This window comes from Microtus ochrogaster, chromosome 5 (genome assembly GCF_000317375.1).
Source record: "Microtus ochrogaster isolate Prairie Vole_2 chromosome 5, MicOch1.0, whole genome shotgun sequence".
Taxonomy (NCBI): Eukaryota; Metazoa; Chordata; class Mammalia; order Rodentia; family Cricetidae; genus Microtus; species Microtus ochrogaster.
Genome location: NC_022012.1, coordinates 30834777 through 30859283, shown reverse-complemented (window position 1 = coordinate 30859283; position 24507 = coordinate 30834777). Strand labels below are relative to the sequence as shown.

General features: G+C 50.7%; 1 protein-coding gene across 1 annotated transcript; it reads left to right on the top strand.

Annotated features, from left to right (window-relative positions):
- Positions 1–267: 267 nt before the first annotated feature.
- Positions 268–24197, top strand: Slc37a2 (solute carrier family 37 member 2). Its single transcript, XM_013346170.2, has 18 exons — positions 268–432; positions 13344–13425; positions 13896–13989; positions 14104–14182; positions 15468–15603; positions 15812–15888; positions 16587–16753; positions 17240–17277; positions 17485–17637; positions 17949–18039; positions 19401–19463; positions 19786–19871; positions 20477–20525; positions 20693–20766; positions 21009–21087; positions 21186–21283; positions 21490–21554; positions 23112–24197. The coding sequence occupies exons 1-18, from the start codon at positions 374–376 to the stop codon at positions 23125–23127; spliced, it is 1506 nt and encodes a 501-aa protein (XP_013201624.1). The 5' UTR covers positions 268–373; the 3' UTR covers positions 23128–24197.
- Positions 24198–24507: the final 310 nt, after the last annotated feature.

The window sequence follows — 24507 nt, the reverse complement described above, 5'->3', positions numbered from 1 at the left end:
ACAGGACGTCACACAGAGTTGATGACTTGTAAGATTGCTGTTTTCAGTTCCCCCTCCCTCTTGAGTACTGAAACGGAAAAGCACAGACCAGAAAGGGGAGCCCCAGGAAACTCAGACAATCGGTCTCTGACACGAAGAAAAAGTTCGAGAAAACAGATGGTAGTGCACAGAAAACAGTTGCTAGCAAACTTTGAGGGATTGCCGGGATTGGCTTTAGGCGCTACCCAGAGGGCAGGGAGGTCAGGTGCAAGGGGCGGGGACCCTGGCTGGGGCGGGCCAGCCGGCGGGGCATTTAAACAACAGTAGACCGTGGCGGGGACTCGCGCCGGCTCTGTGCCCTCCGACCTCCCAGCTCCGGTACCGGCCACGCAAGATGCGGTCTTCCTTGGCTCCGGGTGTCTGGTTCCTCCGTGCCTTCTCTAGGGACAGCTGGTGAGCAGGGCTGGAGAGGGAGGCTGCTGGGACGCTCAGAGCGCTCAGAGACGCACTCCGGCGGGCGGCTGATGTCTCTGCTTGTCCCTGGGGTGGGGGAGGAGGTTCTAGCTCTTTCAAGCCCGGGCTCCTTCAGTGGCGCAGGCATGGACGGTTAGTAACAAAGATCTGCTAATTCCACATCAGCCCAGACTAATGTATGACCCTGGTGAAGAACAGGCTGCCTAAGAGTCTTCATCCTTCCGGTTTGTCACCCGCATCTGCAAACACGGGCGCACAGGCGGGTACCTGTAGAGTACCTCCAACTCTTAATGTAACACTTAGGGGATCTGGATTTGCCTGTGGGAAACCGAGGCCAGGGAGTGTAGAAGAGAAAGGTGGCCAGGGATCTTTGGTCCCATATTGGTTTATTTTATTGATTGGATTAGGTAACAGAAGCCAGAAATCACTGGTTCTGGAAGCCTGCCTGGGGGCACCGTTCCAGTCTTAGGGATGCCTAGCTAGGGTAGGTCTCTGGGAGTAGAGCTGCAGCTCCCCCAGCACTGGGTGGTCACCCTTCAAAGCGTGAGCTGGCTTTCACAGCGCTGTCCCCAAGACCACAAGGTCACCCATCTGCTGGGAGAAAAGGTTTTGGCCACTTTCCATTAGAGCAATGTGCTTGGCCTGCGGCCAGAGGGGCGAGGGGAAGAGCAGCAACTGGGGGGCTAAAAATATTTTGTTGGTTGCCATCGTTTATAAACTATAAAACCTAACACAGATTGGGCAGATGCTTAGAGTGTGATCCATTTGGCCTGGTTTTAAAGGTGTTTGGTTTCCACCCTCTCAGTCAGGCTGGTCATCACATACAATATCCCTTAGATGGTTTATCTGGTCCTTTCTAAATTTGGAACTATTAAACAGTTTTGTGTTTTCAGAAAGATATAAAACGACTCTGATAAGGACTTTAGTATGAGCCTGGGTTAGAGAGTCCACCTCCCTCCCATCATAATGAAGGAACATGAAGATGTCATAATTGGCAGGACAGAGAATTGAGAGAGAGAGGAGTGAAGAGTTGCTGTTTAATGGATGTGGATAGCAGCCATGGTTGTACAATGTGAATATGCTTGCCGCTTCTGACTTTAAATTTAAAGATGATTGAAATAACTTGCTTTTGCTATGTATATTTTACCATAGTTTTTAAAAGCATAGTACAAATAAACTCGTTTAGACATTAAGACTTGATGCCATTTCACTAGCGAACGTATTTTACAAGACCTACCTGGTTAGCTACCACTTCAGAGAATAAAATAGTTCAGTGTCTAGGGAAACTAAAATCAGGATAAATAACAAACCAGACACAGATAGCCTGGAGAGTGGCCTCTCCTCCACACTGTTGTTTTCGCTATAGACTCCATTTCAGCTTTTTTAATATCTAAAAATTTTTGATCACACAATAAAGTGGATCTCCTTAGATTCAATCTCATTGTTTGCCCATGTACAGCCAAAGCTTTAATTAACGAGGTAGGTCATGCTAAATTTGTGTTGCTAGACGTTTTCATAAGGAGCCTTTAAAAAATAATTTAATGTGTGTGCCTGTATGTAGTTTTCCTTTAGTAGGTGGTGCATGTGTGTCCCTGTGGAAGTTAGAGGTCAACCTCAGGTGTCCTTCAGAAGGCAGCCCACCTTATTCTTTGAGACAGGGTTTCTCACTGGGACCCAGAACTTGACACTCAGCTCCATGGAGCTTTAGGTAGCTCTCACCTGTCTCTGCCTTCCACCCTGGGAACACAGACGCAGCCACCACTGTGCCAGGCCTTTAATGTGGGCACTGAGGATAATGCTCAGTTTGTGCAGCAAGCACCTTGCTGACTGAGCCTCGCTCCAGTCTCCCATAGGTAGTCTAGCATTGTCGGGTTTTCATAGTCATTTTACTATTTAGTGTCTTGAGATGCCAAGAACTGTCTTTACCACGTTTTACCTGCTGTATCTTTAAATTTGGGCAGATCCTTCTTTTGCTGGGTCCCCTAAATATCCTAAGGCTTTTAGACCCAAAAAACCAAGCAACTTTCTTCTGCCTGTGAAGACCAGGAACTCAGAAAACCATTTCCTTGGGTATTGACTCCATACAGTAAGCCTCAGTTTCTTCTAAGGGTCTAATATAGTTACTATTACATATCCATCCTTATTGAAGACAGTATCCAGTCAAGGCCTTAATTACATAACCAGCTCTTCTAAATCTGTTCTTATTAAAAAGAAAGAAGAGATTCTTATGGAAGCTTTACAAATAGCCACATTGCCCTGTAAAACAAGAAGAATCGGAGTTTCTACATTTTGGTTTACAAAAGAATACAATGCCTATTAAATTGCTGTGGGTTATGGATCACTTGAGAGGAAAGAAAAAGGTCTTCCTTCTACGGGTGTCCTAAAAATGGAGAGCTAGAATAACATTTCAAGCATAAGCGACGGTCACAGCAGTTCACTTACTCCTGCGCTATTAGTGCTGGTCCTTCACATCTTGGCTTAGCAATCCCTGCAATTCAGCTTCTCCAGAAAGAAGTCTCCTGACCATTCACTACTGTGCACTTAAAGTTGTCCTAGTGGGACTATCAGAAGAGTAAGTGTTCAACTTATAAAAACAAACAAACACAATTTTTAGAGAGGAAAAACCTTAAGAGAGATACAACACAAAAAATCCTGAGTTGTGGGACCCAGGCAGGCAAGTGGTACACAAACATGCAGGCAAACACCCTCATACACCTAATACAGAAATAATATCAAATGATAGCATTTTATCTCTATGTTTAATGTAGACAAAACTGGCTATTATCTCTTCCGATTTCCCCCACGATTCTAACACTAACTGATGATATTGGTATGGCAAGCCTTGCTAGTCTCAGCGCTTCTCTTTCTAAAATGTCAAAGACCAAATCTAGGTGGTTTTCCCAGGAACCTGATTTTCAGAGTTCTGTGAGACAAGTCATCAAACCTGAGCCTGCTCTGCATGATCTTAACACTGCTTCTTTTCAGACTTCTTCTGGAACCTACTACAGTCCCAGGCAAACCACACTCCCCTCCACAAAGCCTTTCTTATAACTATGCCTGTCAGATGCTCTACCACTGTGAGGGTGAATCGTGGGGAAGAGCCTGTCCCACGTCAGCCTCTCAACACAGGAATGCGTAAAGTACAGCCTTCTACACACACATCACTTGTGCACTGTCTGTTAAAAACAAGATCTCTAGCACACACTGGCCTTGAACCACTTACGCAGCCAAGGATGACCTTGAATTTCTGATCTTCCTGCCTTACCCTTCTTAGAGCCGTGATTATGCCTGTATTCCACCACTTGTGGTTTGCGTGGTACTAGGGACGGAAGCCCAGGGCCCTGTGCATGCTAGGCAAGCACTGTTCCAACTGAACTAAATCCTCGGTCCCACTTGCACAATTCCCGAAGTGTGACTCTAGCTGCCACAGTCTCCAAAATCCTAACATCTCCAAGTGGTCTAGGAACCCTATTACCACTGCGTGCTGTGAGTTTGACTTTTGGGGGCCTCTGTTTTCTCACCAGTAGAAGCTAGCAGGTTCCAGATGGAATGTCTGACAGCTCAGGTAAATACGCTCAGCTTCTGCGGCTGATGGAGGCTCTTCAATAGGTGCTCTCTTCCATCTTTCCTCAAGAGTGTGAGTTTAGATGCTCCCCCATGACCCTAAGCATAGTTCTGCTATGAAGATGTTATACAAAAGTCTGGGGCTTGCAGAGGAAATGAAGACGTCGCCCCACCTTGTTGGAACTAATGGTAGATCTGGAGAGGTGCTGTGGACACAGCAGTCATCAATCTTTTTTTTTTTCTTTGTTCTATTCATTCGTTTGTTTGTGTAACCCGAAGGCTGGAACCCAGGCCCTCATGTATGCCAGGCAAGTGCTCTGCTACCGAGCTACATGCCCACTCCTGAGTTAGCAATGTTAGAAGTAGTGCTGCATGCACTGAGTGGCAAAGTGGCAAAGGGTGATGTGGTTCAAATGGTCTGTGTCTTTTAGAGGTCAGTTGAATTGATTTTGAAGAAAGCTACCTCCTGGAATATGTCTGATACATGAAGTTTTTTTTTTTTTTTTTTTTGGTTTTTCGAGACAGGGTTTCTCTGTGGTTTTGGAGCCTGTCCTGGAACTAGCTCTTGTAGACCAGGCTGGTCTCGAACTCACAAAGATCCGCCTGCCTCTGCCTCCCAAGTGCTGGGATTAAAGGCGTGCGCCACCACCGCCCGGCCTACATGAAGTTTTTGAGATTAGAGGTAGACATTGCTTGGCACGCAGGACGCATGCAACCATGGTGGTTCTCTCTGTCTCATCTGTTATTGAGGATCACAGCAGATGGGTGTTAACACGTGCACATTTCCTGTGCTAAACAAAACATGAGTCGAGACGGAGACCACAGGATAAGGACTACAGTGTGAAAGAATATTAGAAATGAACCCTGTCACACACTACTTTCACATTGCCCTGAGGAGAGCGTCGACAGAGACTGAAGATAGCAGCAGGTGGTCTTGAACCCTTCACCTGAGAAATAAGGAGAGCAGCAAAGCCTGCTCCTAAGGTTGCCGCAGCGTTCACATGGAGAGATTTGAGTGGGGGCTAGGCTTGTGTTTAGCCCAGAAGCTTAACCATTGACTGTTGTTCTGCAAGCTTTCTGTAGGTACTACTTTGTACTGGGTAATATTAATTTGTCTTTTTTTTTTTAAATGAAAGGTTAGTTCTCCCATAGGACATACTGGTAAACAGAGACACAGAAAAGCATGTGGCTTGTCAAACATTGTGTTGCTGGCAGATGACTGTACTGGAGTTGATTCTGGGTTAATCCAACTCCCAAGCCTTTGGTCTTCCTCCTGTACTCCTGATGATCATGTGGGTGGAAAATAAAACCCACACTGTCATTTGACTTTAGACAAATCAATCTCTATGAGGCTACATTTCCTTAACTATACAAGGAAAATGACCACCCTCGTATCTCAGGGTATTGAGACTAAATGAGAAGTTTGATTTTTTACATTTACTTAGTTCTTTGTGAAAAAAAATATTTTTAGCCGGGGCGGTGGTGGCACACACCTTTGATCCCAGCACTCCGGAAGCAGAGGCAAGCAGATCTCTGTGAGTTAGAGCTCAGCCTGGTCCTCAAAGTGAGTTCCAGGAATACCAGGGCTTTTATACAGAGAAACCCTGGAGGAGAGGGGTAGTGTAAAAAAAAAAAAAAAAAAAAAAAAAAATTTAACTGAAATTATCACTTTCCCTCCCTCCAACCCCTCCCATGTCCCCCCCCCCCAAGTTGATAGCATCTTTATCTTTACTAAGTGTATGCAAATGGAATGCTTTTTAAAGCACTCAGTGATTCGGGCAGCCTTTGTCTGTGGACTGGCTGTGTGGTACTCCAGCCAGCAGGAGCAGAGCTTGTTAGAATGCAGAGCCCGGAGTGGGGTTGTGAGCAGGTGGCACCAGGTGTGTGGAGGCTGACATGGAGTCTGTGGAGTTTCTATCCAGTGGGCGTTACTCCATCCCCTGTCAGGACTGAGCAGACAGCCAGTTCGTGGTGTCCCTGAGCCACCCAACCTCCAGAGGGTCCATCCGTAGCCCTGGGCCTGCCTGGTGTTGATGTCTGCACGGGCATCTTTCCAGAGAGATGACTGTGGCCAGGGCGTACAGGGCTGGGTGAGGAGGAGAAACTGACTCGGGACCTGGAGGAGGGAGCCGGGTGACACAGCGGCTGGATGAGCAGGAACGGGTGTGGAGGAGATAGCTTTGGCAGGAGCAGGAGCGAGAGCTCGACTCCCACGCTGTTTGTCTTCGCCCCATTCCTTCACCTTCTTCCCTTGGGAGCTGGACAAGGAAAGGGCTGGCAGATGGCTCTGTGCTGTGGAGTTGGTGAGGAAGAGAGAGCAGAAAAATCTTCAAACACACACCGAGGGCTGCTGCCTGTGTCAGATACATGTGGGCCCAGTGTATTTGTTAGTCCTTGTGAGGATCTTGTGTGGTCGTTTACTCTTTTATTTTAACAATAACACTGAGCCTTGAGAGGTTAAACAAGTTGCTCCAAAGTGACAGTAACAGTAAGTTAGCAGAACCAGAAATGAAGGCTCAGCTTCTTTTGGCTTACGTCTGATGTCCTTTTCCCTATTCTGTAGCCAGAGGGCCGAAATCAGATCTGAGTCCCAGATGGTTCCTGTCCTTCGTCTTATTTTCCTGGCCCCTGCCAAGAGGTGCTCGATAAGGACAGCAGAAGGAACTGCTTAGGGAGAGCTGTGAGGGCTAGAGCCACGTGCCCTGAAAAAGGAGTGATCCCCCAAATGCTGGAGTCTAACCCCCTTCCTGTCACCCAGCGCGTGAGCCTGAGGCCCATCCCCCGCGTCTTTATTAGTGCAGCTCACAGCAGCTGCTTTCTGGGCTTCCCCTTTTCTCCCTGGTGTTTCCTCTTTCCCTCCTTAAAGGACTGAGCCGCGTGCCCAACCCCCACCGCTCCGAGTGTTGCCAGTCTGCTCAAGCTGTGAGGAACGATTGAGGAGGTGAAGAGGCGGCTTGGAGTTGTCTGTGTAGCTGGGTGGAGACCCTTCTCGGTCAAGCTGTAGCCAGTGCTCAGTGAGGTCAGAGTCAGGCAGTCCCAAAGAAAACCCAGCACAAAGCACAAAAGCTGCCTTGGGTCTGCAAACAGCTATGCGAAAGCTGTGCTTCTAGTCCCGTTCTAGCTGGGATTGAATGGTGGAGCAGGGACAAGAAACCACTGTCTAGTAGCCACAGGAAGTCAGAATGTTCCAGATGAAATTTATGGTTAAGGGGATGATCTTTTTTCTTTTTGGAAAAAAAAGAATATATATTTGAGAAGAAAGCCAACAAGGGGAGCCCCGAGTGCTCAGAAAGAGTGAATGGGCGGGGCTAGAAGCTACAGTACAAGGTGTCACTTAGGCCAGCTGGAAGGTTGTGAAGGGAGCAAGTTGTAGGCTTTAGAAGAGCTGGCCAAATAGGGGTAGAGCCCCGAAGCCAGACCCCACCACCAGCTGACTGTCACTAAGTTGGCGTGTGCTGGTGCAGACGCTGATGTCACCGTCCCTCTAACCTCCAGTGAGGATGAGGCTCAGGCCAGGCCTCCTGGGGGTCCTGGAAGAATGTGGTCCTCAGCACAGCCCCATCCCTGTTGTGTGCGCAGCCATTGTTCAGAAGAGTGGTGCTTTCGCCTGTTAGCAGCGGAGCCCTAAGTCATTTCCATCTCTCAGAGCAGTACCTCAGACCCAAACAGAGGAGGAGGACAAGAGGCATGGGATTCCATGGGCCTGCTCCCTGTCCCATGAAAGCTTTCTCCAGCCTGACCTGACCCTGCTCACTCTCGTACACTGCAGGCATGACACAGGACTCTGCCCTTGGACATCCGTTCTTGCCTGGCCCTTCCCCACTAGGACATCTCCCAGTATTGGCGGAGGGCTTGAGGGAGCGTGAGGGTGGCACCGTCCTCATTGACCCTGGTCTGGTTATTATTGTACTCAGCCCTCTCTTCTCTCCAGAACTACTGTCCCCAGAACAGGCACACCCAAGAACAGGTCACCAGGTTCATTTCCTCAGGGAGAGCGCCAAGGTCATCTGCAGCCACCTCCTGGTGTTGATCTTCGGGGCTGTCCCGGGTTGAAGTAGGGGTGGTAATGGAAGCCTTGTCGTCTCTAAGTCATGGTCGGGGCTGTCAGAGAAATAGCGATGGAGCAAAGGAGGAGGCAGGGAGCAGTGATGAGAGAGGAGAGGGGCCATTTCCACCTCTCCTGAGATCAGAGGCTGCTCTCCGGGTCTTGTTGGCTTGCAGTGATTGTGAGGAGAATAATTAATTGAGGGTGGTGTTTGTTCATTATCTCCTGCTACCGTGGGACACCTTGTTCTCTGTTCCTAGCCCAGAATCACTCTTAGTGCAAAGTCTTAATGAAGTTGATAAAGCTATTATCAAGGTACTGTGAAAGAATTGGGTTGTCAGCTAATAATTAAGAGATAGCTGGTCCCACTCTATCGGACTTGGTTATTCAGTAACCACTGTCTGGTGGTAGAGGAGGTGGGACTCTAAGAAGTGCCACCCCCCTACACAAAAAAAGCCTTAGAAGGTCATGGGGCAGCTACCCCCACATGGAGTGGTCTATGTTCCTTGGCCCCTGGCCTGCTTGCCCTGCCCAGTTCTACACCAGGACGGCCATCTCCTGCCTCGTGACTCTGCAAGTCTTCTCCCTGCGTCCCCTGTGGGGCTTCTTGGTTGCGAGGGAAGGAGTTATGAGAAGTGAAACCTACAGGTCCTGCCCTGCCCAGAGTCCTCAGCTGTCTGGCCTGTGAAGGAGCCTGAGTTCTGCAGCCTCAAGTCTAGCTCCACCCTTAAACCTCCTGTTTCTGGGCCTCTTTGAAAGACAGCACCTGGGGCCCTTTCATGAATACCTGAAAGGAGCCTGGCTAGTAGGAGGCCTGGCTCCAAGTAGGCTGGGGCCCAGTCAGTGTTGTGACTTGGAGCTTAACCTTCCACCCTTTGGAGGCCAGGCAGGAAGTCCCAGAGGAGACCAGTGCCAGGCTGACACCACGCAACACAGCCGAGGAACCCTGACTCTCAAAGGTCCTGTCCTTCCTGCTGAATTAGAGGTCCGGTTATTTTGTTGGAGGTGGGGATATAGGCTGGGCAGGTTTGAAAATAAAAATCACAGATCAGATGCCAGTGTGGACTGGTTGATCTCCTGTCTGCCCCCCAGTAGACCTCAGCTACCCAGCTTCCCTGTATGGTTACAGACTCTCTCCCACCCACCCTAAGCAAGGCAGGGCACAAGCAACCCCAGGTCTTAGTGTCTTAGGAGACCCAGGTAGGTATCCTGGAGAGGTAGAGGGACTGATGGCCTCCTAAGGTCTGTCAGGCAAATAAAGGCCCAGAAATCCCCTGGTAATAATAGCGAGAGCTGCCTCTAGTCCTTCCTGCTCTTCTTCATGAGCTAAGCATCCTCTGGGAGTCGGGAATGCTGTAAGATCTGTAGTGAACACCTGTCAGCAGTTCCGGGAACAAGGTGGAAGAAGTATTTCTCCGAGGAGTAAACAGGTTTGGGGACGAGAGCTATCTTTGCTGGTTCTAAGTCCTTACTTTTTGTCCGTATAGACATGAGCCTGAAATCAAGGGCATCCTGTGAGGCTGACAGGATGGGAAGGCACGGGCTGGTACCATCTTGTGGTGAGGAAGCCCACATGGGGCTTCGCCCTGGCTTTACCTGGCTCAGTCCACAGCACCGTTGCCTAGGGAAGCCCAGCCCTTCTGATGGCTTCGAATCCTCAAGACAGAGCCCAAACTCGACTTCTTGGCACACAGGGCCCTACCTGGCCTAGGCCCTACCTCATTCAGCCACTTTTCCTTCTCCGCTTGACTCGGTCTCCCCTTCCAAATATCTGAAGCCATGTGGTGTTCCCAAGCCAGCACTGTTATTTCTTTTTTTAAAAAAGATTTATTTATTATGTATACGATGTCCTGTCTATATGTATGCTTGCATGCCAGAAGAGGGTACCAGATCTCATTATAGATGGCTGTGAGCCACCATGTGGTTGCTGGGAATTGAACTCAGGACCTCTGGAAGAGCAGTCAGTACTCTTAACCTCTGAGCCATCTCTTCAGCCCCAGCACTGTTATTTCACACCTCTGCACCTTCCCCAGTGTTTGCTCCCTGGCACATCCTCCTGCCAAGCCTTGGTTGACTTAGCCATCTCCTGCATGATTTTGAAACCACAGCTCATTTGCCTGACACCACTTCCATCCCGATGGTTTTGTGTCCGCCTGTCACACAAGGCTTCCTGCTTTATGGCACAGTCCCCTCCTCTCTGTCTGTTTCCCCCACTGACCCGTGAAGTCCAGAAAGCAGGATCTTCCTTTTCATTTCTCTTGCAGTTGTCAGTTCCCTGGTGTGGTGCCTGTGACGTGGTAGGTGCTTGGATGGATGCAGAAGCAGTCCTGTTTTCTTCTAAGGACATCAGGGTGTTAGGTTTGGGCATGGATATGTCTCTTCTCTGCAATGGCTTTTCCTACCCGTGGTCGGGAGGGATGAAACTCTGGATGAAAGAGGCATTGAGCAGAGAAGGATGAACACCTGGGAATTCAGATGGAAAAGATGGGCTGGACCTTCCTCCCTGGGAAGCTCCTTGTGTGCGGGAGGAAAGTAGTGTGGACACTGGGGTCGAGGTGAAGGGGAAGGATTCGGACAGCTGGTTTGTTCCTCTAGTGCCGCTTTGGTTCCGTCCATCTCATGAGGCATCTAGAGTGTCTACTGAGGTGCAGCCTTACTTTCCAGGTGTTGTAGGAGGCTGCTTGTTCATTTCCTGGCCACCCAGATACCAGAAATAATCACACAGAAACCATATTATTTGCAACACTGCTTGGCCTATTAGCTCTAGCTTTTTATTGGCTAGCTCTTATTACTTTCACCCATTTCTATTAATCTGTGTATTGCCATGAGTAAAGTTCCAGCATCTGTCTCCAGCAGGGCTACATGGCTTCTCTTTGACTCTGCCTTCTTTCTCCCAGCATTCAGTTTAGCTTTCCCCGTCTAGCTAAGTTCTGCCTTGCTATAGACCAAGGCAGTTTCTTTATTCATTAACCAATAAAAGCAACACATAGACAGAAAGACCTCCCACACCACCCAGGTAACAGTAGGGTCTGTAATTGAGCAGCCATCACTGCTGGGCTCTCAGGGGAAACAGTGGGACTTGAGTTCCCAAAGGTCCTTCAGCACCAGAAAGGATCTGATAAGTTGTGACTGTGGCCACATATCCTGGCAAGGACCCCAGCACCTCTGTGTGTCAGTCAAGATAGTAGTCACAGAAGCTGAGCTGTGTGGCACTTAAAGGTGAAAGCACAGGTACCCAGGGACTAGGATGAGAGTGAGCGAGTTAGGGCTGATATTACCGTCACGTACGATTGAAGAAGCCAGAAGCAGAAGACTAACCAGGTGAGTGAGTGGGAGGTGTCACTCAGTGCTGTCTGCTTTCCCCTGGATTAGGCAACAGCCCAGTTAACTATAGGGTTGAAGTTCCCATCCATCCATTGCTCTTTGCCTAGGCTAGCTGAGTCCTCTCTCTAACAGAGAATTCTAGAAATCCCTAAACTAAGAATCAGCTGTGTGTAACATATATATATATATATATGTATATATACGTATATATACATATATATATACACATATATAAACGGTAGACCTGGAAAATTTCAGTATCGTCAAGCTTTTTTTGTTGTTGTTGTTTTTTTGAAACAGGGTTTCTCTGGTTTTGGAGCCTGTCCTGGAACTAGCTCTTGTAGACCAGGCTGGTCTCGAACTCACAGAGATCCGCCTGCCTCTGCCTCCCAAGTGCTGCGATTAAAGGCGTGGGCCACCACCACCCGGCTCGTCAAGCTTTTACATGTCAGTCACTGGGTCAGGCAGGCATCTGGGGTAACCTTGGCTTCCTTGGTCCCTAGAAGACCTCTGTGATTGAAACAGGTGCCTCGGAAACAAGTAACCAAGGAGATGCTTTGAGATAAGGTCTCATTATGTAGCCCAGGCTGGCCTCAGATTCCCAATCCTCCTGCCTCAGCCTCCTGTGTGCTATCACAACAGGTGTGCACCACCATCCAAGGTTTCAAAGAAAAAATACAGAGCCATGGAAAGAATAGAAACTGACATCTTGGTAGGAAGCTGAAGTCCAGGGCGAAGTGAGGCAGGGTTTGGCAGCTCAACTCAATTAAGCTTTTGCAGAAACACCTTTTGTTTCACAAGCGGTGGCCCGCATTGCTTAATTCCGTGCTTGGGGGAAGTGAGTTTAGAGTCTGGAGACAGATTACCAGATAGGAGCATCCAAGTGTCTGCCCTCGGTTCATGGAGCCAACCCCTTCTCCCCAGAGAAGGGCATGAGTCTTCTCCTAATGTCTGACATTTTCTTCCAGGTTAGTTTGTTGGTTGGTGGGCTAGAACTCGGGGCCTCCCGCGTACTAATCATGTGTTCTACCACTGAGCTGTCCCCTCAGCACCCCATTCTGAGGTCTAGTTTTTCCATATACCTTCTGGTTCCTGGTTGCTGAGTCAGCTCAGCTGATGCCTTGCTGGGGAAACAGTGACTCAGGAGTGCCCTGCAGGATCCTCCCTAGGCCCCACGGGAGGTGCAGCGGCTATAGCGAGGTGGAAACTTGGAGCAACTCTTGATTAGACTGCTCTTTCCATCTGGACAGCACATGAGCTAAGAAGTAGGTCCGGGGAGGTCACATGGGGTGTGTGAGCCACAGAGGAAGCCATCCATCACCTTTCTGTGGAGCGGAACTGACCATGAGCCAGGGACCATGAGGGAGAGGACTCAGTCATTGTCACCAGCTGTCCCAGCTGAGCCATTTCCTCCCATAGTCTGGACCAAGTCTGCAACAGAAATTGGACCTCACTCTGTAGAAAGACCCCTCTCCCCTTTAACTCCACGCCATGCCCATCATTTCAGATGTTTAGAAAAATGACTCAAGGACTGGAGAGATGGCTCAGTGGTTAAGAGCATTGCCTCCTCTTCCAAAGGTCCTAAGTTCAATTCCCAGCAACCACATGGTGGCTCACAACCACCTGTAATGAGGTCTGATGCTCTCTTCTGGCCTGCAGGCATATACACAACAGAATATTGTATACATAATAAATAAATATTTAAAAAAAAGAAAAGAAAATGACTCAATTCCCTGTGGCCATAGTTGCTCCACATATCCAGACACAGAGATAGCCTTGCTGCAATAAGACCCTAGAAGGGCTAAGGGTTGGAAAGAAGATTTACTCGTAGACACTTCTGACCTTTGCCCTGGGAGCTTGGGTCTAGAAGAGAGCCTGAAGGTAAACCGTTAGTGCTAAGGCCTTGAAGGAGCAGTGGCTGGGCCTCTGCAGACTGTGCTGCCCCTCTCTCCTCCAGGTTCCGTGGCTTCATCCTGCTGATCACCTTCCTCGTCTATGTCTGTTATCACATGTCCAGAAAGCCCATCAGCATTGTTAAGGTGAGGCTGGCTGGGAAGGGCGAGCATTCTGCAGGGCATGTTGGACCTGGCAGACATGTGGGCCGCAATTGGGTGTTCCAGACCTCAGGCCGTCACCTTCCAAGTTCCCTTTCCCTGGTCGCTGGGACTGTTCCCTCCACCTGCCAGATACCAACTGTTGGTGGTTCTTTCCTACAATCCCCCTGCAATGTTTTCCTACACATCCCCCTTTTCACCTTCCAGACAGCAGCGTTGTTTGGTGGTGGGGGGAGCTGAGAAAGCAGAGGTCTTGGGCTCTGTGGATTCCCTTCACGGGTGTCTTCTGGCCACCTTACCCCTGCTGGAGGAGGTGCCGGCGGGAGGGAGCATGGACTGTGGTGGGAGAAGCAGTGCCGCTTGGGACCGAATAGCACCTTGCTTGCTTCTCTCTGGGCCGAGTGGGCTCCAGAGAACAATATGATCCTTGACCAATGTGTGCCATTGCCTTCCAGAGCCGCCTGCACCAGAACTGCTCAGCGCTGGTGAGACCTGAAAATGACACCCACGATCCCAACGATACTACCTGGTGCAGCTGGAGTCCATTTGGTAAGAACCGGGTACATGGCTGCTCTCTACTCCCCAATCCCTCCTGGGGAAAGAAAGGGGCTCCTGTGGGGTCACCCACCCAGCCAACTTTTTGTCTTTCCCATCTGCTTTTAGACAAAGACGACTACACAGAGTTATTGGGAGCTGTGGACAACGCCTTCCTAGTGGCTTATGCCATTGGCATGTTTATTAGGTAAGAGAAAGGCAGAGCCTGTGCCCATTTGGGGGTGGGGGTGGGGTGGGGTAGATGCTTCAAGACTGCTGCTTCTCTTGCTGACCTGGGGCAGGAAAGCTGATAGTGCCTAGGTGTGGGCGTGAAGTCAAGGCCCCACCCGGGTCATTAGCCCATGGCCAGCCTCCTTCCTTCACTGTGGTCACCACAGTGTTCCTTCACCTGCTGCTGGGGGACAGGAAGCATCGGTGAGTATGGACCAGGGTCCTCTAAGCCCTGGACATGCAGATTCCAAAGGAGAGCCTACCCAGTGCTGTCTAAATCACACAGCCAGTGTGGGTCTCACCCAGCAGCAGAGCCTGCTGTCAGAAATCACAGATGGACAAGGCAGGATGTGACCTCAGCGGAGTTCATGGCCTAGTAGAAAGACCCTTATCTCAGCAGTTGATTGAAAATGGTTGAAGGCTGGGTCATCAGGCAGTGCGCTGGGATTGAAGACAAGGAGTTTAGGGAAGGCATTACAGGTGAGCTCTGAAGTGTGAAGAGCCGCGGACATGGCAGGGAAGGACACTCAGGCTGAAGGTGAGAGCGAACACCTACCAGTAGGGAACAGCTTGGAGTGCAGGGGGAACCTTCACAGGGTTACCTGAAGGGGAACTTCGAGGGACGCCATAGCAAGAGACAGGGCTATTCACAAAGGTCATTTGCAGAGGGCCTGCTCCAGGCTATGGAAAGGGAGAACTGAGAGAGGAGGTTACCTAGGTGTGAGGGAGAAGCTGAGGTGGACAAGACAGGTTATATATAGCAAGGTTATAAGCTCTCACCGCCTAAACAGCTGAACGTCTAGACTGCTGTTTCAGAGGCCTCTTTGGTGAAAGGAGAAAGGAGAATTTAGAATTTAGAGTGTTGAGCTTCCATTGCTTTAGGGAAGTCCGAGTCATGGTACCCAAAAGGCAATCTGAATATGACACGAAACCATGAAGGGATACATGGGAACGGAAACCAAACAGCAGGGGATGTGCTGGAAAAATAAATAAATAAATAAATAAACAAACAAACAAACAAACAAACAAACAAAAGGCTTGGTCAGCCAGCAGGGAGGGACATGGCAGCAGAACTGTCAAAAGAGCGTCAGATAAAGCAGAGGAGCCTTGAAAATGAGGGCTGGGGTCAGTCTTGGAATGCAGTAGGACACAGATCATCACTGCTCACCACGGCCACAGTGGCTTCGGCAACATGGGTAGGAGGGGAGGTGGTAGAGTGGACATAGCGTTAACCTGGAGCTCACCCCTGTTTTTTTCTCCAGTGGAATCTTTGGGGAGCGGTTGCCCCTCCGTTACTACCTCTCAGCTGGAATGGTGCTCAGCGGCCTGTTCACCTCCCTCTTTGGTCTGGGGTACTTCTGGGATATCCACATGCTCTGGTACTTTGTGCTTATCCAGGTATGAGTCTGTCTTGCACCCGAGTCTTTGTCTCCCTCAAAGAGAGAGCCCTTGAGGTCCCTGGCCATTCCCAAGTCAGAGCAGACAGGGACGTGGTCTCCTTGATTCAGTCCCAGGCTCCTGCTGTCTTCCCGCCCCTCAGCCACGACACTGAGCCTCCTCCACTCAGGATGGTTGAGCTCACTCTTACCTTCCCTGTCTTCTACAGGTCTGCAATGGGCTTGTTCAGACCACAGGCTGGCCATCCGTGGTGACCTGTGTCGGCAACTGGTTTGGAAAGGGAAAGTAAGTGTGATGAGGGGGTGGGAAGGACCCGGGGGTACAGGGGAGGTGTCTGGAGTACTTTCAGGAGGAAATATTAGAAAATGTGTCTTCTTGCCGGGTCTCACCCACTGAAAAGAAACATCTCTGGGGCTAAAGGGCAGTGCTATTTTCCTCATCTTTAGGATTTAACCCATAGAACAGGCATGCTTCTCATAACAGGTTTATTTCAATTTTTTGATTAAAAGTAAAATTTTTGGACCAGCTTTTGCGTAAGATTGCCTGTTTTCACCTTCAGCACTGCTGGTCTGAGCTGTTCAGTTCTTTGTTATGGGGGCTGCCCCCACACAATGTTTTTGCAGTGTGCAAAACTAGATTCCAGTAGCAAAACTCAAGTCAGGGGCATTAAAAATCCCCAGATGTTTCCAGATGTCCCCTGTGGGATAGAATCACCCCCAGTTGAAGACTCCTGTTTAGGGTGACATTGATAGGGGTCAAAGAGAAGAATGAAAGGTTCGTGACTTCCCCTTGCTCAGAGTTCCCGACTGTGCTTGCCCGGGGAACTGGCTAACGCACCGGATCTCAGCCCAAAGCTTTTTCTGCACTGTCCTTGGGGTCTCTGAGAATCTCCAGCACATGCTGGAGGCTAGAGGCAGCCAGTCTTCTGGGGCTGGCTGGGCGGGGTATTTTCCCCCATTTTTATTCCTTTTCCTCCCCTTCAGGCGGGGATTTATCATGGGCATCTGGAACTCCCACACATCTGTGGGTAACATCCTGGGCTCCCTGATCGCTGGAGTCTGGGTGAACCAGCAGTGGGGCCTGTCATTCATCGTGCCTGGCGTTATCACCGCTGCCATGGGCATCATCACTTTCCTCTTTCTTATTGAATGTGAGTGGACCCTTCCACACCCATGCTCTAACGTACGTTTGTGGGAGAAAGCAGAAATTCTGTGAGCGTTGCTGTTCAGGGTATTGGGTAATGAGCTCTGTGACCCTGAAACTGCCCTTTTCATCTATAAAGTGAGAAAAGTACTTGCTCCCAAGGATTTCTGAAGAGAGGGACATTGTAGTTTAAATGTTTTGTCTGTAGTGGGTGCGCTCTCTGCTGAAGGGTTGTGCCTCTTACATTTAGACGGCTACTGTTTTTTCCCATTCTCTGACAGCCCTGAGTTGCCAAGGCCAGGTGTATCGCTACCAGGTCAAGAGCAGTCATAACAATTCCTAGAAGAGGCAGGCTGGCCTAGAAAGCCTGCTCCCTTAATGCTGAGGCCCATGCGGGGCATGTAGGGAAACTCTACATTAGTTTAGACTCACTGTGAGGGGCTAAACTATTGGCAAGCTTCTCAGAAAGGTATTTGTCCCCCCAACCCCCCAGATCCAGAAGATGTGGACTGCACCCCTCCTCAGCACCATGTGAGTAGATCATTTCAGCCCTAGCCCTGCCCTCCTCACAAGAACTGGCCATGGGAGGGCCCACAACCTGGTGGGCCTGCTAGCCCAAGAGAGAAACACACCTCCCCCAGGATGGGCGCCCCCTACCTCTCACCTGAGCCGTTCTTCCCATTAGAGAAGGTTGGTAAGTGGCCCTGCCCACAAGGAGGGATCTTTTTCTTTGCTCAGGATGACCAGGAGAAGGAACGGGACAACCCCGAGGATCCTGTGAATGGTCCCTATTCCTGTAGGGAGAGTAATGTGGACATTGCAGCCAGCTCCTTCAAGGAGCCGGGCTCCGAGCCTGCAGCCATCAGTTTTCTGGGGGCACTCAAAATTCCGGTGAGATGTTTGTGGGATGAAGGGAGGAGGGTCTCTCTAGAGTTTCCATTAGCTGTCAGGGGATAGGGTAGCGTTGAGAATTTCTGTACAGACTGTAGGATGGCCCCTTGGGAAGGGCGGTATAGGAGGGCTGTCTTGACATGGCATGAGGCAGTAGGCACATTGCTGCCATTAGGATGGGGTGTATATTTGGGGTTGCTTTGTATGGGAGTGATGACAGTCATGGGGTAGTGCTGTTCACCGGTGGGACCTCCACTGGATTGGGGATCTCTCGAGCACCTTTTCATTGTGTCCTCTCTTGTGCTGCCCAGGGTGTGATCGAGTTCTCGCTATGTCTGCTCTTTGCCAAGTTAGTCAGTTACACCTTCCTCTACTGGCTGCCCTTGTACATCTTCAATGTGGGTGAGTCCAAGGGAAGAAGAGCTGAGAAACAGGGTCTCTGCCGGGGCAGAGAAGGCACTGTGCCTGAGTTTGACTCTGGTAAACAACCTAAGCAAAGCTGGCCTCTCTTCGGGTGGGAGATTGCTTGCTTATTTCAGTAAGTAGGATGCTGAGCCCCAGGCACTTTCTCCAGCCACCGGCCCCCTGGGACCTGAGTTGGACCTTAGGAGCACAAAGTTCTATCCTGATTTCTCCATCCTGTGTGTTGGCTGCTTGGCCCAAAGGTGGGATGAGTCTGCCTGGAACTCCTCCACCTCAAGGAAGATGCTGTGTGGGGCCTTCCTATTCCATGGCCTCCAAGGCTCTTCTTCCAAGGGCCTTCATGAGAGTGATGTCTTTGTACTGGAGTCTTCTCGGGCTACTCTGGGGGACCTGCCCCCATGCAATGGCCACTCTCCAGTGCCACCACCCAAGGACATAAGGATGGAAGAGGTCACTGCGGTGGCTGGAAGGCTGTTTGCTCTCCACCTGCTCAGTCTCTGCTTTCCACTGATTGGGGGGTAACACACCGAAAAGCAGCGTGATATACTTTCCTGACCCCCAGGATTCTGAGGGCTCCACCCCTTACCCAGGACCTTTCACCTAGGGCTGTTTCACCCTTTCTCAACTCTGAAAAGGAACAATGGCTGTCCTGCCCCACACACATTGACTTTGAATGGGAGACCAGGAAACCACTGGGATTAGTCACCACCAGATCATGAACTGTAGCTTGCCCCATAGTTCTACATGGGGGCCCCTCTCTCTGATACTGCAGAGTAAGAGAGCAGTTTTGTAGGCATTGTGACCCCTTGTTTGGTAGCTTTGATGCTGACTTCTGAGTATGAATCAGCCTTGAGGGTGGAGTTACCAGTCAAGCTTCTAAATGTTCCCTTTTCTAAACCCAGGGTCCCCATGTTCCCACAGCCAGTCTCTTCCTGTGGCTGTGGGCATTAGCATATTCTTGTGGCCTGCCTAGGAAGAGCCCTTATGGAGCTTGCTTCTAGGTCAGGAGTGGGTCAAAGAAATGGCTGGCTGGGCCAAAGCTCAGTCAGAACCTTACACTCCAGGAGAAAGAGCTGGAGGCACACCAGGATTGGCACTTTGCCCTGAAAGGTCTAGGCCAGAAGAGGGTATTGTGGGACTCAGAGCCTGAAGGAGTATATCCCAAGCTACTGCAAACTCACACTGGCCCTGGCCAATCACTTGGTCATGGGCCCTCAGCTTCTTCTTTGGGCTGGACCAGTGTCCCACAGAGACTCTTCCAGCTGTGGTATTCAGAGCTTTGCTCCGAGCCTTCCTGAGTTTCTGATCATGTTTTTTTTGTGTGTGTGTTTTTTCCATAGCTCACTTTAGTGCCAAGGAGGCTGGGGACCTATCCACACTCTTTGACGCTGGTGGCATCATAGGTGAGGCCCCATCCTTTTGTTCTGGCAGGCTGTCTTTCCTGCTCGTTCCTATGCAGAGGTGCAGAAAGAAGGGACAGCGGGCTATGATCTGGGCAGTGGATCCAGAGAAGAAAGACCTCCTGGTGTATTCTCATTTTTGCTCCTGCGGGGCGGGGTGGGACTAAGAAAGGCGGAGTTCGTGCTTTGGTTTCCTGGAGTGATGGGTGCAGGGGAAGGCCGCAGAGAGAGATGGTCTTTCTTGAGGCCAGGCCAGCATGTGGGCAGCAGACGAGGAGCAGCGTGGCTGTGTCAGGGACAATGTGTGAGTGAGCGTGTGTTCCAGGTGGCATCATGGCGGGGCTCATCAGTGACTACACCAATGGCAGGGCCACCACTTGCTGCATCATGCTCATCTTGGCTGCTCCCATGGTACGTGTATAATCTCAACGCGCATGTGCTTGTGATCAGATATCTGGGGCCTCACGCCTGTGTGTCAGTCTCCATGTTGGCATGCATAGCTGTCTCCTTGTACATGCGTGCGTGTGTTTCCTGGGTGCACGTGGAGAAAGAGAAGTGAGAGCCAGCGGAGGACTGGGCCCCATGAAAGGAGGGGTATCGGGTGCTGCATGTCTTGATAAAGGAATAATAAAGAGATCGAGGACAGACACCAGAGAAGACTGGGGGGGAAGGGGAAATTATAGAGCCATACCCGGTGGTACATGCCTGTAGTCCCAGTGTTTGGGAAGTCAAGGCAGGAGAATCAGGAGTTCAAGGTCTTCCTCAGCTACGGGGTGAGTTTCAGAACAGCCTGTGTTGCATGACACGCATCTTGAAATAAACAAACAAAAAATAAAAAAGAAATTCGAGATGACCATGGTTAGACCATCCATGCCTGGGACAAAGACTTGAGAAGACTGGATGCATATGGCGGGAAGAACAAGTGGTATGTGGCCTTCCAGAGCAGACAGCTCTTGCAGACTCTGGTCTAGCTCAGCGAGAGGAAACGGGCTTCAACTGTCTCCTTCCTATTTCAGATGTTCTTGTACAACTACATTGGCCAGAATGGAATAGCCAGCTCCATAGGTGAGGAGGAGCTGTGAATCCCACACAGTCACTAGAGAGGCTCTGCCCGGGGAGCTCTATGAAGTGGGTGCTGGGTCAAGGCCAGGGAGTGTGACACACTTGCTCTGGACACACTGTGTGCACACAGTCCCTCATCTCTAAGAATACCATCTCTGCTGTCTTCCCAGTGATGCTGATTATCTGTGGGCTCCTGGTCAATGGCCCGTATGCACTGATCACCACAGCGGTCTCTGCTGACCTGGTGAGTGGGCTACTCCTGGCTATCAGGCTGGTTTGAGGGCTTGGTCAGGGGCTCTGTCTACAAGTTCAGTTCCCCTTCTCCCTTTCCTGTCTGTTGTGCTACAGAACCCCCCACGGGCTCTTTCCTTTCAACCCCAGACCCCCATCACTACCTTCCTCGTTAGCTTTCTCCCAGAGCTACTTTTACCCAGAGGTTCTGCTCAGCTTGGGTTCTGCTCATCCCACCCTACTCTGTCTCCCCAGGGCACACACGAGAGCCTGAAGGGTAACGCCAAGGCCCTCTCCACGGTCACAGCCATCATCGACGGGACGGGCTCCATAGGTTTGTTCCCCAGCCTTGACTTGGGTGGGCCCCTGGGTGCACTGCCCACGGCGGTCAGGGAAGGTATGTATCCTGTTTCATGAGACTGTCGTGTGCAGGTGCGGCTCTGGGGCCCCTGCTGGCCGGGCTGATCTCCCCCACGGGCTGGAACAATGTCTTCTACATGCTCATCTCTGCTGACATCCTGGCTTGCCTGGTAAGCGTTCTTGGGGCACACAGATGGCCACTGGGGAGTGCTCTATGTCTACCGACTGGAACTGGGCCATAAAACACGAGGGCTTCTAAGACGCTGAGCAGATGGCAGCTGCCCTTTGCTTGGGATGCCTTCCTGTGGGGAGCGCTGTTTTCCTCAGCCGGGCCCAGATCACAGTGTCTTCTCCCTCTGCTTTGCGCACCCCACAGCTCCTCTGCAGGTTGGTGTACAAAGAGATCCTGGCCTGGAAGGCGTCCCGGAGCAGAAGCAGTGGGTGAGTTCCCTGGCAGTGGAAGCCCCGCTCCTAACCTCACTTCTGGGACTCCACCCAGTGCTCAGTTACTCTGTACTCATTTGTGCTGGTCCATTCTAAGCCCCAGGAACCCCGAAGCAGCTCCTGCCCCTTGATGTGCTACTGGACTCCCATCCCACCCCAGACCTGCTAACCTTTCCTCTGTTGTCCCCGTGTGTCTCCGTAGCTCTAGTCTGGTCCTAACCCACGCACGATAGTATTTTCCTCAAGTCCTATGAGTTTGTGAGTATTCCCTCCAGTCTGACTAATAACGCCATCAGAATGGTGTCTGCATGTAAATCCTGTCCTCTCCTGTGTGTGATCCCCCTGCCCCAGCATTCTCTGATTCCTTGGGAGTAATTCCTGGAGATTCAAGCTAGTCAGAGCATGGCGCTTGGGAAGTGTTTCTCAGGGGATCTGAGCCGCTATAGAGGGCTTTGGACACACCTGTAGGGCAAAGCGGGCAGAGATACAGAATCCTCTGAACCAAGGCTGAGCAGCAAGTGCCTCCTAAATGTCAGAAATCAAAGTCACCTGCCCCCTCTGCCTGGGGTGTGTGGACAAAGGCAACTATGAAATCAAAGCCTCTGGAACAAACTGCAATCAGAGCGGCTAAGTCCGGTGTAGTTTCTGCCTGGTGCCTGGTGGTGGTGGACATGGAAGGTTCATAGGTCAGCGATTGAGTCAGTGGCTGGCAAGAGGCTGGTGTGCTGGTGACTGGGCGACTGTCCCTGGGGCCTTTCTGTGTTCCTAAGAAGGAGTTGGCCAAGCCTGGACCTGGGCTGGATGGTATACATGAAGAGCCACCCCCTGGGGCCCTGGTAACCGTATACAGTGTCTGGGAAAGTACTTCCACTTTAAGAGGCATCATACATGATTTATCTCGGTTCACCTACATCTTCCGGGCAAGGCTTGAAGGGAGCCTGGGAGAGGCAGAAAAGCAGAAAGGGAGGGGGAAAATGTGGCGATCTGGATTGGAGGCCAGCCTTGGGCACTGTAGCTCACCTCTCGGCTACCTTGAGAGGCAGGCGTTCTCATTTGAAGTGAGGATACAGTCCTGCCAGAACCTGAAACTGAAGCCAGGTTTGTGGGGATAGCTGGCCTTTCTGGGCACCGCAGCTCTCCCAGGCTGGTTCTTTCTGGAAGGTCATTAAGAAATGGACAGTGATTTACGGGCGCAGAAAGTGCTCGAGGCTGAGAACCTGAAGTCCCCGGACATTCTTGGTTTCTCTGCACACTCAGCTCTAAGACCTTGGTGGACTCCTCGGTCTCTGCATCGCTGAACATAATGGGGATGTTTCCCTCAAATGCCTGCTAGGGTTGTCCTGAGGTTCTTAGAGACGGTGGCCCATGTGATTCGATGCTTTGTAAAGCGGCCACATGTGGCAGAAACACTTTATTTTCCATACTATCCTGGCTTGTTAGAGCCTGCCCACGAAGTTAAAGGGAACCCTAATTATGGCCAGTACGCATGAAAGGCAGAAGCTTATTAAACTGCGGCTTACTTTCTCTTTCATCTCATCTCTCCTGTTCATGCAGATATAAACAAATATGAGGCCTCGATTGGAAGAGCAGCATGGAGGGCACCCAAAGTGCTCCCTATGAGCAAGAGAACCGAAACGTCCATCACAAGGTGAGGCAAAGCCTCCTGATCCAATCAGTTCAGCCCAAACCCACCCTGCCACTGAGGGTACAGAAGACTATGGGAAGGGACTGCTGAGCACCCAGCATGGGAAAATGGAAGACTCTAAGGCCTGAGCTCTGGGAGCTGCAATCAGAAGGGATGGGGCTGAAAGCAGAAGGGAAGACCTGTTCAGACTCTTACTTGTTTGAATTCCAAGCCAGGACCAAGGCCTGGAAAAGGTGCCTTATCTCCTTCCATGTTAAATTATAATCTCTGTAATTGGTCTGTACCTATGGGGGCCTCTCACCTTGTTTCAAAGGTGCTGGGCCTCTCTGTCCCTTTGGCCATCAACTGGTCTTTATGTATTTCCCAAACAAGCCCCTCTTCTCCATCCCCCACTGATCTTGTTGGTAACGCAGCCACTCTGAAGCACTAGCACTGCTCTCGCAGAGCCAAGGCCAGGGTGGAGCAAGGGGGCTGCCATGAGTACTGAATGGAGGGGAACTCGCTCTTGGCTCCTGAGCATCCCCATCCTCAGAGTCCAGTACCTCCCTTGCCTCACCCTGAAGCTGCCTCAGTGGATGAAGACATTGGGTCAGTGCTGTGAAGACTAAGGGGCGTTGGGCACAACCGAAAATGCCAGTGTGTGTTAAGCACTGTGTGCCCACCGCATGGCAGCTCCCCTGTAGGGATGAACAGGACAGTGGATACGAGAATGACTCAACACTGAGCATAGGCAGCACATTTAGCAAGAAACGAATGTGACACTTGACTCAGCCAAGTGGCCGCTACAGAGCAGCTGCCTGGAGCCATCTTGCAGCCACCCTCCTGCCTAGTGTTCTGATGCCCGTGCTCCTTCCACTCTGAGTCCTGGATCATGACATGCCAGGCTGACTCCTGGCATTTCCGCCTGACCTCTAAGCTGCCCATCAGTGCCAATACAGATTTGTTTTTGCCAATTGTGCCTGTGCTTATCCTTGGTGGGGCCTAGCATAGCAGCAGCCGTGGGGCTCATGAGGGGCAGTGAAGAGGTGTCACAGGACCAGAGAGATTGGTATTCTGGGGCTGCTGTGACAGCTGCCATTCCCAGAGGGCATACTCGTGACATTGATAACACGTGCAACACAGCAGGAGTCTAGAGCCCCCCCAAAGATACAAACATTGCATTTACTAGAAGGCTGTGTTGGTCGGTGTGTTAAAGTATAAAGCTCATATGCCTGATCCTCACTTTGATTCTGCAGGGAGCAATCAGCCAGGAACCTCTTATATTCAAGACCAGGTAAAGGGCAGGGGCCGACACATGGTATTTTA